General features: G+C 43.7%; 1 protein-coding gene across 1 annotated transcript; it reads right to left on the bottom strand.

Moving 5' to 3' along the window:
• Positions 1-365: 365 nt before the first annotated feature.
• CD24 (CD24 molecule) lies at positions 366-5,700 on the bottom strand. The gene is made up of 3 exons (XM_070796017.1): positions 5,479-5,700; positions 4,796-4,966; positions 366-2,023 (listed from the first exon to the last, which is right to left on the bottom strand). The coding sequence occupies exons 1-3, from the start codon at positions 5,683-5,685 to the stop codon at positions 1,859-1,861; spliced, it is 543 nt and encodes a 180-aa protein (XP_070652118.1). The 5' UTR covers positions 5,686-5,700; the 3' UTR covers positions 366-1,858.
• Positions 5,701-16,595: the final 10,895 nt, after the last annotated feature.

Here is a 16,595-nt window from a genome sequence, read left to right as displayed (position 1 = left end):
TGTTTTCCTCACAGCACTACTTGCCAGTGTACTGCCTATTTGTCATTATGCATACTCTTTTTCTCAATTATAGTAAAAAGCCTTGTCGAGCAAGTTCAGCATTCAATCAAACTTCAGTATCCTGACGCATAGCTGGCATTCAATAGTTGCTGAGTAAGGGATGCCCACTTAAAGCCTGAAAGATGTCATTTTTCAGATGAATCCTTTAATCAAGACATGTTGCTAGTTGCCAATGCAAAACAGCTTAAAATGTTCTGTTTAATAGGAAAATATTGAGGTATGTCCCTAGTGGTTTAAATACTCATACAACCATGACAAACTCACAAAGTATTCCAGGCATTGGGAAAAACTTATAATTCAATGGATTGCTCTTCCAGCCATCTCTTTTTATTTACAGTTTGTGTTTAATGCAAATCAATTTCATAACATGAAAAGTTACTATGAATCAAAGCATAAATACACAAACACAATATACAATCCAAAACAGATATACAGCATTCAGGTGTGAAACAAAAGGGAATGTTCATTCACACACACAGTAGCTTGAGATCTGTTGGATATGTTTATTCCAGTGTTGGTTTCTAAAGATGGAAAAAAAAATGACTTTGGTTTTCAAAACTACTGTGGCCATATTAGATTCTGGAATATCTAAGCATCAGTGTGTGACCATGTGAACAAAAGACTTTAGGGAGTATCTATTTTTAAAAAGGTTACTGTGCATCAAGGCAGTTGTGAGAAGATTTATTTTCCAAAATCAAGCCCATTTTAGGCTTAGGACCAGGTTCTAACTACCTAAAAATATCAAATGATAACAAAAAGTGTTCCAAATGTGGCTACTCTGATTCAGTTTAAAAAGAAGTATTTACAGAAAAGAGTATAAAAGTTTTTCTAAATTCAATGTAAGCAAGCTTCCAGTATTGACTTCACAAATATTTGATTTAGTTTGGCTCCTTCACATATTAGCCTTTTTCATTTCAAAATTTGTCAATTTTACCTTCAAAACAGATCATTTTTTTAAACTGTAAAAGTTATTCAATGTATGCAGAAATAAAAAATATTTTGAAATTCATTGACAGCAATGTACTTCTATTCTTTGTTATCTGTTTAAATGAATCTAGTGTTCTTTTTGAATAGGAATAGTATGTAAGCAAAATGCATTCATTATGCTTGAATTTGGGGTAGATTAATCCATCTTTGCCCTGGCACTATATAAAAAGTCAAATGCAATGTCAGCCCAAAGCCCCAGAGGAAAAGTTCAGTTCCCAAGAGAACAGTTGATAGCTTAACATAAAATTTTAATCTATCGTATGTCAGCATTAAATTAGTACTGCTGAAACAACACTTTGAGAATTTACAGGAACTCCTGGAAGTTTCTGCTAATGTACATACAAATAGAATCATAGAAGCTTTCTGTTTTACCTAATTGTTTTATGGCCTTATAAATTTAACAAACCAAATGCAAACTGAATCTGTTCCACAGCCCATTCTTTATCTCTAAGTAAGATAAAATCTATTCTCATTTTCAAGGTAGAGCTTTATGTGTCCATACTTCTTAAGCCACATTTAAGGAAATCATCTCAACTAATTTTGGACGTTGTCTCTCTTCATCTTGTACAGGTAACTCCAGCAGATTTAATATTGGCATTCATCATCTAGTCAGACCCTTCACATGCTCTTCAAACAAATTTGGGATCCTCAATAATTTCTGTCAATTAAATAAGGTGTGGAATTAGCAGATTTATTCAATGAAGACTTCTTTTTCTCTCTTTTTTTTTCCTTTGTCACACAGGATGTATAGATGCCATTTGAACTGGATTTAGAAGATGGTGGAGTACAGATGTTTCTTCGCCTGAGTCTCTTAACAGTAGAGATGTAGAAGGGAGACCGAGATCACAAAGAGACTGGCTGTTGACTGCAGAGTACCATCGCTTGCCTTGGTGGTGGCATTGGCTGGATGAGGGGCAGGTGAGGTAGTCTGGGAGGAGTTACTTGGTGTTACAACAGTTGTTTGATTTGAGTAAGTCTAAAATATATAAAAAGTTACACTGATCAATTTCCACATTACAGTTGTCTCTCCACATACATTTTATATGCCATTAAGATAGATGATACAGTCTCAGGTTGGTTTTTTTTCCCCATTATTCCCTTACCCACATCATTTCATTCTGAATTTCTTAGTCCCACCAAGATCCTTTAGTTTCAAAAACAACTACCTAGTGATGATTAATGACTGCAAGTAACAATAACCAAAAACAAGCAAACAAAAATGTTCTTCAATAACTATGTAACTCCCAAGTATATGACTTGACCCTTAATTCTTTATAAAGTAATAAGGAACCAAGGTAACTAACCCACTTTCTGTGATTATACTGACTGACTGGTGTTACAAATAGGCTTCTTCTACTTTCTCAAGAAGGGGGAGATTTTAAAGTTGCACTAATAATTTGGATTTTAAAATACAGTAATTTGAGACATATGTTATGAGAATTCAGTCTCTGTCTTCCTGAATTCGCTGGATAACTTTCACCTACCTGTTTAATACAACCTTGCATTAAAAGTAAGGGGCCCTGGATATCTTATCTGCTCCTTTGAAGTCTGGAAACAGTATACAGCCCTTCTCAAAAACGGCCACAATATTTGTTTTAAGTTGAAAAATATAATGAGCCTCTGCCTTAAGGCAAAATGATTTCACCCAAAGCATCATAAAGTCGGAATGACTTCACAACAGACGAGACGGTTTGATGTTGGTTTCACGAGCAGCAGCCCTCCTGCCTGGTCACTAAGCCCAGCACTGTGGCCAAGGACCAAGGTCCCCCAGCACCCCAGTGCCTAAGTGGCATCATTCACCACACTGTTTTTCAAGTCATAAAATGCACAGTCCAGCAGGGCACATGGTAATCTCTTCTTTGTCAGGGAACAAAGGCAGATGGGAGATTTCAGCTCTCACTGCAAGAGAGGGTTTTAAAGGGCTTCTGATTACAGCTGGAACAAGAACCTGGCACCAAGCAGGTCTGGGCCACATGTATGTTTGGCTACCAATCAATTCAAAGATAAAACCATTTTATCCTTTGTTGTAAATCCATAGAAAACCCAGCTTCTTTTGTTGTAAAACCCATAAGGACATTCAGCAAACATCGACTAAAAATTTTATAAAGCCTATCTAAAATAGACTAATTTTAAAAATCTCAATGAAATCAAATATATTTATTTGGCACCTACCCAACAGAGTGTGCTACCAAGAAGAAAAGCACTCCTAGTAAAAGGAAAGCATTAATAATATGGGGAACAATTTAAAACAGGGCTCCTTATTTGGGGGCAGGACCTGATTTGGGATCCCTGAAGGTAATCTGTTCTTATCCAACAAAGCCTTGGTGCATCAGGTGAGTTTAAAAAAAAACAAACCAGAGCCCAGTGCATCCATAGGAGAATCAAAGGGTCCTCCACACCAATGAAAAAAACTAATGTTAATATATGAAATTGACAGTAAACATAAATTTCCCTACTAAGCTATCAAAGATTTATTTGCTTAACCTCAAACCTCTGAAATTTAGGGGTGTGGGACGGAATCTGGCTGGGAAAGGAGATGGGGCGGGGTGGGAGAGACCAGCGTTTCCAGTGGCCACGCCCCTCCCCCACCGAGGAATAGAGAAAGGCTCGGGAGAGCAGCCGACCCGCAAAACAATAGGGTACAGTTACCCGGTCCGCGGAGCGGAAGACGAGGAGCGCACCTCTCTCAGGCTGCGCTCCCAGGTGAGCCCGGCGGCTGGATGTCTGGGGACCTGGCGCACCCAACTTTTTCGGAAGAAGTGCTAAGGAGACCCTCCTCAGAAAGCCCCAACGGAAGGCGATGGAGACCCAACCGCTCGGGCACCCCTACCTACCCTCCAAGTCCAAGCTACCGGAGACAAATGCCCCTTTCTTGCCCTCCCAGCGCCCCCCGACTTCGGTCTCTCAGGCTCAGCCGCCGCTGGCCTCCCTCGCGGCCGCTGCGCACCCACCCGCCGGACACCGTGGGCAAGATGTGTTCCCGGGACAGAGGATCTGAGGAGGCCGCGGGGACAGGGACAAAGCCTGGCGGGGAATCGGGACACAAATGTCCCATCCGCCGCCTGTCCAGAGATAGCCAATCTGGCTAACAGAGGGTTCCGTTGGTGACTTGTAAGGTCGTCCCCAGGATAGCACAGGGTCAGGAGAGGGTCCCCCCCCCCCCCAGACTTCAGCCCCGAAACACGCGGGACTGGGGTGGCTTAACAGGGTCAGTAACTGGGGCTTGCTAGGGATCCACGAACTAGCTCTGAGTGGAGGATGGGCGAGAGCTGCGCCCCCCGAAGGGGATCTTCCTCTCTCTTTGTGTGATGCGCTAGGGGACGCGAAGACACTCGTACAGGGAAGCGGGGCGCTCGTGGGATCCAGGGACGACCTCCCCAAAGGGTCTGAGGTCTCTGGGTGCTCCAGGGGTAGGGAGAGCGCCTTCTTTCCCGCTCTGCATGAAAGCGGGCAGTGGGCGACAGGCAGCCTGTGAAGGGCTATACGAAACCTGGGGTGGGGCAAGGTCCTCCTAGCCCACGCGTGTAGGTGCTTTGTTCTCGGGGCTGCCTAAAGGGTGGGGACAGCCTGCTAGGAAGTGGAAAGTGGGCTCCAAATTGCCGCCCCCTCTCCCCCCAGATCAGATTGTACTAGATTCTCTCTCCTAGTTCGGGTCCACAACCGAAGGTGGGGGCGCAGACCGGTTCAGGCGGTCCCACCCGCCTCGGGCGCGGCCCCTGAGCCCCCTCGCCGGGCGCCAGGACCTCACCTGCGTAGGTAAGAGCAGCGCCAGAAGCAGCAGCCCCAGTCCGAGCCTGGCTACGATCGCTCTCCCCATGTCCGCTCCGTCGGTGCGCAGCGCGTCTCGCTGGATTGCAGGGTGCCGAAGGATCGCTGGCGGGGTGCAGGCAAGGTGGGGAGCGCGGCCGGCGGGCGGGACCTTATATACCGGGCCAGCCACAATAGCCGTGACGTGGCGCCGCCCGCCCACCCGCGCTCCCCTCCTCCACCGCCGCCCCCCGCGCGCGCCCGCCAGCCGCCTCCCCTCCTCCCTGCCTCCCGGCCCCGGCCGGGTTCGCAGCGCCCTCTCCTTCCGCCGGCCCGGAGACCCCGGGGCGGCAGGTGGGCGGCCGGCGCCGCCGGCTCCCGGAGGGATGCTTTATGTTTTCCCCCGGCGGGCAGTGTGCAGGCTGGCGCAGGGCGCCCAGTGACTCCCACACAGGACCCGGGGCGAACTCGTGAGCCGCACACTCCGCTCCCAGGCCCGGGCCCAAGTTTCCTTTGTTTCCCCCGACCTGCCATCTTATCCCCCCAAAAGAAAAGTCTTCAGCCTCCCGCGCAACGCGCAGCCTCCAGTCCTGGCTCTAGCTGCTGCGCGGACCCCGACTTGGGTTTTCTCAAATCTCCGCCCCATAGGAAAGGGGAGTTTTCGGGCTTTGCGGTGTCCCGGACCTGGCAAGGGGCACCGGGTGCCGGCAGGCGCGCTCCCTTCTCAGGCTGGTCGGTCGGGCTCGCAGGCGGCGCCCGCGCTCGGAGCACCGCGTGTGCTCTGCCCCTCGCCGGTCGCGCCTTCCCCTTCCCCCCGCCACTCGCTTTGTTTTTGGAGCTCCTCGTGCTCGCCGGTCTGTGAGGGTTCCCTGGGGCATCCCACGTCCGCATCCTCCCGAGAGGTGGGGAGCCGCCCACCGGGCGCAGACTGGCTGCCCTGACACTGGCGACAACTGAGTTTTGGTTCTCGGCGCTCCACCCTGCCGCCGCTGGCGGACAGGGGCGAAGAGACCGTGACCTGCCCTGACGGATGGTCCCCCTCCCCAGCCCTAAAGGCCCCTTCAGCCCTCCCCACGTGGCTTTGCTACTAGGTCCCACCCAGGGAGCGGGAACCTCCCTGGCGGTCCCTCTAGAATTCGCTGCCCCAGTGGAATTCCTGGGGACAGGCTTTTTTGGCCTCTGTTGCAACGCACTTGCTCGTTGTTTTCTGTTTAAAGAGCAAAAGCTTTTGGGATAAGGCTATTACTTTTCCATAGCTGCCATTAGGCAGTTTAATGAACTGGCGCCTGTAGGAGATTAGTCCTTATTATGCAGATTTGAGTGGAATATATTTTCCAACCATCCTACTGTGAAAACTTTCAAGAATACAGTGAAAAGTAGAAACTATTTTACTGGTGGATATTTAAAAATTTAATTTGTAATTGCGTTACTTAATCTTTTTTACTTAAAGTTTGCCGACTGTTTTCAGGTCTTGGAAGCAGAGTCCAGACATAGTAAAGCTATTGTTTAGTGGCTCAGTCCTGTCCAACTCTTTGCAACCCCATGGACTGTAGCCCGCCAGGCTCCTCTCTGTCCATGGGATTTTCTGGCAAGAATACTTGGGTGGGTTGCCCATTCCACCTCCAGGGGATCTTCCCGACCCAGGGATGAAACCACATCTCCTGCTTGGCAGGCAGATTCATTATGGCTGAGCCACCGGGAAGCAGTATGGCTGTAAATGTATTTAACTGTTACTTTTGCAGAACAGCCTAGTTAAACAAGGTTTGTTTTATGGGAGCAGAGTAGAGATGGAATCCACAGTACCCGGTCTGTGACTGAATGGGCTTGTGCCCTTCTGGCCAGTCACTTTAACTCAGTAACTTTCCACTTTAGTACATACTTGGGAACACAGGAATTTCTGTCCTGCACCAGTGGACTTTCCTGTTTTACAGTGTTATCACACTGTTTAGAAATAACCTGGTCTTTTCCAGGGCATGAATGGGCTGTGGCCCAGAAGTGCCTAGTCCCAGGGGAGGTCCCATAGTAAGTTCTTCAGAGAATGCTTGTTGAACTAAATGGTGGTATTCACAGGATACATTAATTATTTTGTCCTTCATCTTCTTTTCCTATTCCTTCTTTCCTCCTCCTCCCTCCTCCTTGTTACTGATTTCAAGAGATGAACTAATGGAGTGCTAAAGAAGACTCTAGAGCCAGCTCTCCTTGGTCCAAATCCTGGTTGTGCTACTTCTACCTGCGGCAAAAAGCCTGTTTCTTCATCTTTAAATTGAAGATGATGGAGACATTATTAAATTTATATAAAGGGTTATTGCGGGACTTGCCTGGCGGTCCCGTGGCTATGCCTCCACACTGCCAATGCAGGGGGCCCAAGTTCAATTCCTGGTCAGGGAACTAGATCCCACATGCCGCAACTGGGAGTTCTCATGCCACGACTAAAAGATCCTGAGTGCCGCAACTAACAATCCCACATACCAGAACGAAGATCAAAACTCCCATGTGCCGCAGCCAAAACCTGGCCCAGCCAAATTAGTGAATAAATATTAAAGGGTTGTTGTCTATAAAGTGTTAGAACAGAGCCTGTCTTACACTGGGAGCTCTCAGGTAATGTTTGTTCCTGCCCTGAAGGTGCCAGGAACCTTCTTTGCAGCTGTATGATTCATGAAAGACATACCAAGCACCAAAAAGTACTTAAATCTGGTAAGGCAACTCATCACCAGTTAATGATCACGCATAATTCACAAAGCAAGACCCTTCAGATCTGTCTAGCAGTTCCTCTGGACATCCTATAAGGGGCATTACCTATGGCCATTTTGTGGCCTGGAGGCTTAACGCTCCTAGGGAAGTCCTCATTACAAACTCCCATGCTGCTCTATTTCCTATATGGCAAGAATCTCAAGTAAACCGCTTAAACCTTTCTTCCAGGTTTCTTTCAGTGAATTCCTTCTTCCTATTCATTCTTCTTTTCTGGTTTTCCATAGTTGTTTGCTTTTCCCTTTAGCCAATAATAGTTCATACTCCTAAGACTAAATTGAGAATCTCAATGGTTATCCTGGAATATTTAAGACACATGGCCAATTTACATTTTTATAAAGAAAGTATTTCATGGAATGATCTTGAAACTGATGGATTCCATAAATTGGAATCGTAGCTTTAAGTTTTAATATTTTTTCATGAGATAGCATGTGACCCAACTTTTAGATGCTAGTTCTAAGTAAAATTAAGGGAGTGATACATACAATTTCTAAATGCAGAACTGTGAAGAGTGATGAAGAACCTGAGCCTAGGTAGACTCTGGAGTCAGACCTGGACTTAAACCCTGCTCTATCACTTTCTAGGGATCTGACTTTGAGTGAGTTTTCCAACCTCCAATGACTCAATTTTCTCATCTGGAAAATGGGCCAATAATACCTGCCTCACAGGGCTATGATCTTCAATGAGATGACATGTACATTTAGCAGAGTGCCTGGCACATAGTAAGGACTCACTAAGCTGCCATTTCTACTGCTGTAGGATCTAGTAATTATAATGTGTCTTTTGAAATCTTTCATTTGTTTAGCAATTACTCTTTTTTTCAGCATCTTTGCAGGTGGTATTTTCTACGGGCACCTATGAGGTCAGTAAGGCAAACTTCATTTCTGAGGCACAGAGAAGTTAAGTTACTTACCCACAGCCACATAGCCAGTTTATAGTGCCTCACCTAAAGCCAGAACCAAGGTTTCCTGACCCAGGTCCCAAGTGTTTTCTGAGAGGCCCATCTCCCTTACCCCACATTCTCTTCATTGAGCACTCAAACAATATTTACTAGCTGAATAGGCTAATATTAAGGGAGCAGATTAATTTGCTTTTTAAGGCAAAATAGTAATCCTAATTCTAGGGGGACAGAAGATATTATTTGACATGTTTAGCAGTTGTCAACAAAATGGATGTGAAATGTGATAGAAATTCCATGTATTTAATTTTGATCTATCCTGGTTTTTTAGCTAAGCTTTTGTTCCACACCCAGGAACTCCAGCTGGGAGATGGCAGTGAAGGTAACCAAGTGAAGGAGCATTTTTAGTTGAGTAGGTTCCAAGTCCCCTTGCTAGAGTTTGTTCAATCAGCAGATGATGCAGCCGGACTCTCTGTGGGGACATGCTGCCCCCTACTGGCCATATAAACCCCTCAGTTCTCACTGCCAGAAAATAAAACCCCTCTGTTGTGCGAACCATAAAAGCCTTGAAATGTTGAAGACTTGTAAAGCTAATAAACTTTACTAAAGAATCCCCTGATGAAGGTAAGAGAATGAAAAAGTTGGCTTAAAATTCAACATTCAAAAAACTAAGATCATGGCATGTGGTCCCATTACTTCATGGCAAATAGATGGGGGTCGGGGGCGGGGGGGGAGTGAAACAGCAGCAGATTTTCTTGGGCTCCAAAATCACCGCAAACGGTGACTATAGCCACAAAATTAAAAGCCGCTTGCTCCTTGGAAGGAGAGCTATGACAAGCCTAGACAGCATATTAAAAAACAAATGTCACTTTGATGACAAAAATCTCTATAGTCAAAGCTATGGTTTTTCCAGTAGTCACGTATAGATGTGAGAGTTGGACAATAAAGAAGACTGAGTGCTGAAGAAATTATGCTTTCGGACTGTGGTGCTGGAGAAGACTCTTGAGAGTCCCTTTGGACAGCAAGGAGATCCAACCAGTCCGTCCTAAAGGAGATCAGTCCTGGGTGTTCATTGGAAGGGATGATGTTGAAGCTGAAGCTCCAATACTTTGGCCGCCTGATCCGAAGAGCTGACTCATTGGAGAAGACCCTGATGCTGGGAAAGATTGAGGGCAGGAGAAGGGGGTGACAGAGGATGAGATGGTTGGATGGCATCATCGACTCAATGGACATGAGTTTGAGCCAACTCCGGGAGATGGTGAAGGATAGGGAAGCCTGGCATGCTGCAGTCCATTGGGTCACAGAGTTGGACACAACTGAGCAACAACAATCAATCTCTTAGGCGAATTTGGTGTCTCCATTGTGTTTTGACAAGGATGTAAGAAAGCCAGTCTTCTCATCCATGCTGATGGGATTATGGAATGGAATTTTATATTTATCAATATTAAAAATATATGTCCCCTTAGACCTAGCAGTTCTAATTTTAGGAACTTAGCCTACAGATATACTTACAGAAATGCAAAAGGGTATATGTTCAAGGATATTTTGCAGCATTGCTTTTAAGAGTAAAGCATTAGAAATTACCTAATTATCTGCAGATAATGTCCCAACTAATGATAGTATATCCAAATATCACAAAATATTATAAATCATTTAGAAAAGCACAATATGTACTACAAAGGAAAATATCCAAATAAATTCTTAAGTGAAAAAAAGTAATGTACAGAATAATGTATATACTAGGGAACTGTGTTTTACAAAGAGAGAAAGAAAAGGCTAGGCAGAAAGAAATTATTATTATTTCCAAAGGAATAGGCGAGAAATAGATAGTGGCACTTGCCACTGAGGAGGAAGCTGGCTGGTCAGGCCACAGAAGAAATAAGAGCCATTTTTCATTACATGCTGGTTTGTACTCCATTCACAAATAGATAAAATTATTTAAATAAAGTAATGTCAATACATTCTGTAGCTGACTCCTATAAAGCAAGTGTGTTTGCATGCCCCCTCCCACCAAGGAGCCCTCCTTCCATCATTGACAGGTTCTTGAAATTATAGTTTTGCATCAGTTCATCCATTCTATGACAACTCGTCCCATTAAAAGAGTAATATAGGTCCAATATAGAAAATTTTGGAAAATACAAAAAAATTATAGTAAAGAATATTAAAATTACCCATAGCCCGCTAACCAGAAATAACCACTAATAATAAATTTTTAATATTTTCTTTTTGATTATATATGTATATATTCAGATTTAGAGTTTGCTGACTGACTTGTTTTGCTGAACTAGGAGCAAATGTGCATAAAGTTATCTTTTTTTCCCACTCAATAGAAAATAGTAAAAAACAATCATAAAATTTGAAATCACATTACATGATTAATGAAATGATAGGGTGACCTGTGCAGGTGACAACCAGGGTTTCTGCAAGATCCAAATTCACCTAGGGCTTCCTGGCTTCAGTTTGGTGCACTGGGAGCAATTATCTGCTCCAAATATTGACGGGGATGATTCAGGCTTTGGGGGTTGGCAGGACTTCTGAGATAGCAGTGTCAATTTCTGGATGTTTTTGGAGCTGGGAGTACACTGGGGTATCTGCATCCCTGATCTCCAAGAAGGGATGTCTGTGGTCCCCCTGCCCAACCTTGTCCTCCCTCTATTCCCAACACCCTAGAAAGACTTTAGTTCAGCCTTATTAGCATTAGACAAGAGGAGCCAATAAGGATGACAGCCAGTAGCATTGTATCTGAATTCGTGTTATCTCAGGACATATTTTTGGCAGGCTTTACTGTATTTTTCTTTGTCATTACATATTCTTCAAAAATATTATTCATAATGACTTTACAAAATTCTTTTTTATTGGATGTTTGTTCCTCTTATAGATAACCTCATAAACATCCTAACACGCATTTTGTTTTCATTTCTAGCTATTTTCTTACGATACATTCCTGGTTTGGATCCTGAAATAAACTGCCAAGTTGTTGTCTAGAAATGTGCACTTAAAACAGCAATGTGTGGGATTGCCAAATCCACAAATCTTTGCTAAATGTGAGAATTATATATTTTTTAAAATTTCATAGGACAAAAATCTCATTTTTATTTGCATTTTCACTATTGTTGTTAAGTCACAAAGTTGTGTCTGACTCTTTGTGACTCCGTAGACTGCAGTACACCAGGCTTCCCTGTCCTTCACCGCTCTCCCAGAGTTGGCACAAACTCATGTCCATTGAGTCGGTGATGCCATCCAACCATCTCATCCTCTGTCATCCCCTTCTCCTCCTGCCTTCAGTCTTTTCCAGCATCAGGGTCTTTTCCAGTGAGTCAGTTCTTCGCATCAGGTGGTCAAAGTATTGGAGCTTCAGATTCAGTATCAGTCCTTCCAATAAATATTCAGGATTGATCTCCTTTAGGACTGACTGGTTTTTATCAGCTATTTGTTAGTCATTTGGAATTTTCTTTCTATGAATTGTTCTGCATACATTTTTCATATCCACAAAAGTGACGTGTCATGAGTGTGCTCAGGGTGAGGAGACAGTAGACTCAGATGTTACTTGGTTAGTTCATCTAGAACCTACATATGGAAGGGTTGCAGAGGTAGGTCAGTGTAGTCAGCAGGGTTTCACAGAGAGATCTGCAATATATTTTCCAAGATAGTCAGAACATGTCTTCAGACCCTGAAATCCTTGGGGGTACATAATCGCAGGTGATAAAATCTGGGTGAATGAGGGTGAGATCAGACTTTCTGTAAGCTTACTGGTCTCTCTTGACACTTGGTCTTACATACATGAGAGTAAAACAACTCTGTAGGTAAACTCTAAACATGTACTACAGGCCACAGCCATGAGACCTGGAACATCTCTTCAATCCTAGAGATACACTACACACTTCATGATTACAGGGTATGGTACCCTGAGGCACGAACTTGGTCCTCTTAATCACTTTCAGCCTCAAAGAGGAACACATCCTAGTTCAAATACATTTGGAAGTTAGAATATTTACTGTAGGTCTTAGTTCACATATCTGTGGGTATCAAGCTAATAAGTTCTTGAGTCAGCTAAAAGGCTCTCCCTGTTCTGTTCTTATGTGTTGTAAGAACCCTCTGTTGGTGTTTAGTTGCTGAGTCTTGTCTGGCTCTTTTACAACCCTAAGGACTGTAGCCCGCCAGGCTCCTCTGTTCATGGGATTTCCCAGGCCAGAATACTAGAGTGGGTTGCCATTTCCTTCTCCAGGGGATCTTCCCAACCCAGGGATCAAACCCACGTCTCTTGTGTCTCCTGCATTGGCAGGCGGATTCTTTACCACTGAGCCACCTGGGAAGCACTAAGAACTCTTTACATATTAAGAATCATTTGCTCATTAGAGATTCATATGAGTGAGGCGTTTGCTCATATGCTTATAACTGACAAGAGTCCAATTAAGGCTGAGGGTGGCCAGACAGTACCAAGTGTACCAATCTAGAAGGGACCCTACAGTATCATCAGAAGTAAAATGAGAAAGAAAACATTTTCTTTAAAACCATCCTCTTCAGAAAATTCTGTATGTGGTTAAAAGAAATATTTGATATGCACATGGGGAAGTACTCAATGCAGTAATATCCCAACTGTTACCTGTTTTCTTATTTATTTTGCCAGCTAATTTGTTTGAGATAATGGAGGACATGTTGAATGGTGCAGCCACTGGGAGCCCCTCTTCCTTCAATTTCTGAAACTCTTCTCTCAAGAAAGGTAGAAATGGACTTCCCTGGTGGTTCAGTGGTAAAGATCCACCTGCCAAGGCAGAGGACACAGGTTCAACCCCTGGTCCGGGAAGATCCCACATGCTGCTAAGCAACTAAGTCCGAGCACCACAACCTCCAAGCCCTTGCTCTGGAGCCCGTGAGCCACAACTACTGAAGCCCACATGCCTACAGCCCCTGCTCTGCAACAAGAGAAGCCACCACAAGAAGTCTACACACCGCAACCAGAGAGTAGCCCGTGTGCAGCGAGGAAGATCCAGCACAGTCCAAAAAAATTATGATATAAAAAAGAAAAGTAGAAATATTCTAAAATATTGAAGACAGTCTACACACCGCAACCAGAGAGTAGCCCGTGTGCAGCGAGGAAGATCCAGCACAGTCCAAAAAAATTATGATATAAAAAAGAAAAGTAGAAATATTCTAAAGTATTGAAGGCACAACAGTTAGTCATCCTGCCCAGGGTACCCAAATACCTTGGTGACCTTCTACGTATTCTCAGCACTTTTTTTCTGCCCCAACAAGCTACATTAGCACCAGTAGCTCTGTTAGTTGTTCCGTCATGTCTGACTCTTTTCGACCCCATGGACTGTAGCCCACCAGGCTCCTCTGTCCATGGAATTTTCAAGGCAAGAATACTGGAGTGAATAGCCATTCCCTTCTCCAGGAGATCTTCCCGACCCAGGGATCGACCCTGGGTCTTCTGCATTGCAGGTATATTTTTTACCATATCAGCCACCAGGGAAGCCCAGTAACTCTGGACAGCAACCAATTCCCAGGGGAGTCATTGGGAGCACAAGTCTGGGGAAAGTCAGGCCTTCAAAGGGCATGTGGTTTGAAAGAGTTTCCTAGAGTTTAAGATCACTAGGGATAGCATTATAGCTTTATTAATTAACCACAGAGGGTATAACATAAGTTATAAAGCATTAATCAGTAAAAGGCACACCTATGACCCAATGAGTAAACAAATAATTCAAAATAATTAGCATTTATTCCCTGGTTGTGTAGCTGCCATTGCAAATAAGGAGTTTCAAAATATAGTGCTTAATTTGTAATTTTTTCCTTTAATTGCATCTGCCACCTGCTGTTAATTTGAAGCAAATTAAACCCCGAAGGCAGCATCCAAAAGTAAGAAGACTAAGCAGATTTCAGCTTCGGGCAAAAATTATACAACAACTTCCCCCATCTTCAAAAGGGTGAATCATTCTTTTCCAGATGTGACAAACTATTTTCTGATGAACTGTTTCCATAGCATACCCCAAGAAGTGACAGGTGATACTCAGGGTATAACAATCAACTCCCTTCAGCATGCTGGGTTACAAAAGCTCCATGAAACCCTTATCTCCCTGGGGTTCTACACCTGTGCTGTCCAATATCATTATAATGCAAGCCACATATTGTAAATGTTCAATTTTCTAGTAACGACATTAAAAAAGTAAAAAGAAACAGGTAAAATTAATTTTGGTAAGGTATTCTATTTAACCCAATATATCCAAAATATTATCATTTCAACATGTACTTAATATTAAATTATTGATGATGGAATTTATATTCTTTTTGGGTTCTCTATTAGTTATCTATTGCAGCACAATGAATTACTACAAACTTAGCAGCTGAAAAGAACACATTTGTTATCTCATAGTTTCTGAGTATCAGGAATCTAGGCATGATTTAGTAGGTTCTCTGCTTCAAGGTCTCTCAGTCAAGAGAGCTGCAATCAAGGTATAAAACCGAGGAGGGTCTCATCCAAGGCTTGACTGGGGAAACCATCCTCTTTCAAGCTCACATAACTGTTGGCAGGATTCAGTTCTTTGTGGGCAGTCAGACTAAGGGGCTCACCTTGCCGCTGGCTATCAGCTGGAATCCACTCTCAGTTTCTTGCCACATGGGTCTCTCCATATGGTGGGTTAGTGAGGTATCATTAAAGCCAGCAAATGAGCATCAGTAGAAAGAGTTTACTGATCGGATGGAAATTACAATCTATGTCATCTGATTGTAGAAACATCATCCCATCACTTTTGCTATATTCTGTTAGGTATAAGTGAGTCAGGTCCCACCCACATTCAAAGGGGAGGAAATTCCACAAAGGTATAAGGCAAGGATTATTGGGAGCCATCCTAGAATCTGTCTATCCACAGTTGGGGTCTTTGAGATCCACTTTGTATTTTCCACTTACAATGCATCTCAAGTAAGACCAACCACATTTTAAATGCTCAGTAGCCACCGACTAGTGGCTACCATATTGGGCTGCACTATTCTGTAATAACTAAGCCCAGATATCTGGGAATTACAGGGGACCCAAACACTGATGTAAAAAATGTGTTTATATAGATAACTAAAACTCAAAAAATTGAAAGTATAAAGATATAGAAGTTTAAAAATATTTTGTTGCTTTTAATAGGTAAAGAACTTAGTACTATCATTTTAAATCTGGATCCTCAAATCATGTAAAGCCTGGAAAATAGTTTTGCATTTGTTTTTACAATTTTATACTTCACACTTCCCCTGGCTTATTGGGCAAGTCCTATAGGCTGAGAGAATGAGCTAAACAAAGGCAATTTGCAGAAGGGTTAGGTGACCATAATATCACAGGGCTCCCAGGAAGATATCTTGGTAAGTAATCTTATACTTTTCCCCTTGATTCCTAGCAGGACCACTTTAGCCAGTCAACACAAAGAATCGATCCTTGCAAAACATTTTACTAGAAATAGGAGGCTCAGAGGAGGGATGAAGCTGGGGATACTTTCCAAGCAATTCTCCAGTTTCCCACTTGACCCCTGTGTGAGGGAGCCCTGTGTGAAGAGGATCTGATTCCTGTTAAATTAATTAAACAGGGATGCCATTAGTCTGAGGTGGCTCTATGCCTTGGCAGCCTACATAAGCAAACCCAAACCCAAGCCTGTCAATGCCTCAAGGTTATGAAATTGAAACCTAAAGACAAGCCAGCACAAACAGCCAACTAGGTTTTCCCAAATAAGGCAAACACTTCAGCTCTACAGCCAGTCAAAAACTGCCTTGCTTTACTTCTGCATCTGTTCTCTAAAAGTCTTGCCCCAGCCCCTGTCGGTGGGTCTCTCCGAACCACTTCTGGTTTGATATTGCCCAATTGGAATGGACGTTTGGTTAAGTAAACTCTTCACAGGTTTAATGTGCCTCAGTTTATCTCGTAACAATCCCGAGCATGAGCTGGTAGTCAGAGAAGTCTGCAGAGGGACGGCTTCTTTACCAGAGCCTGCGCACCCCATCACTCCAGCTTCTCTGAGCTCTTCGGGCCACATCACATACAGTTCAAACATTAACTTCATATGCAAATGTGCACTTGTTTCAGCTGTTGACGTGATCTGTTCTCAGGCCTTTTGCTGTCACTTCTCTTAAGACTGCTCTAAACCTACCCTGACTCCTTGTGGGAATTTACAGTCCCACCTCA

This window comes from Bos indicus, chromosome 9 (assembly GCF_029378745.1).
Source record: "Bos indicus isolate NIAB-ARS_2022 breed Sahiwal x Tharparkar chromosome 9, NIAB-ARS_B.indTharparkar_mat_pri_1.0, whole genome shotgun sequence".
NCBI lineage: Eukaryota > Metazoa > Chordata > Mammalia > Artiodactyla > Bovidae > Bos > Bos indicus.
This window is presented reverse-complemented; position numbering and strand designations above follow the sequence as displayed.

Coding starts and splice junctions, on each gene's coding strand:
- CD24 (XM_070796017.1), bottom strand. CDS start 5,685: ATGCGGACGTGGGATGCCCCAGGGAACCCTCACAGACCGGCGAGCACG. Junction 4,967..5,478: donor CACCCGGTGCCCCTTGCCAG/GTCCGGGACACC, acceptor CCGGTATATAAG/GTCCCGCCCGCCGGCCGCGC. Junction 2,024..4,795: donor CGCTGCTCTTACCTACGCAG/GTGAGGTCCTGG, acceptor TATATATTTTAG/ACTTACTCAAATCAAACAAC.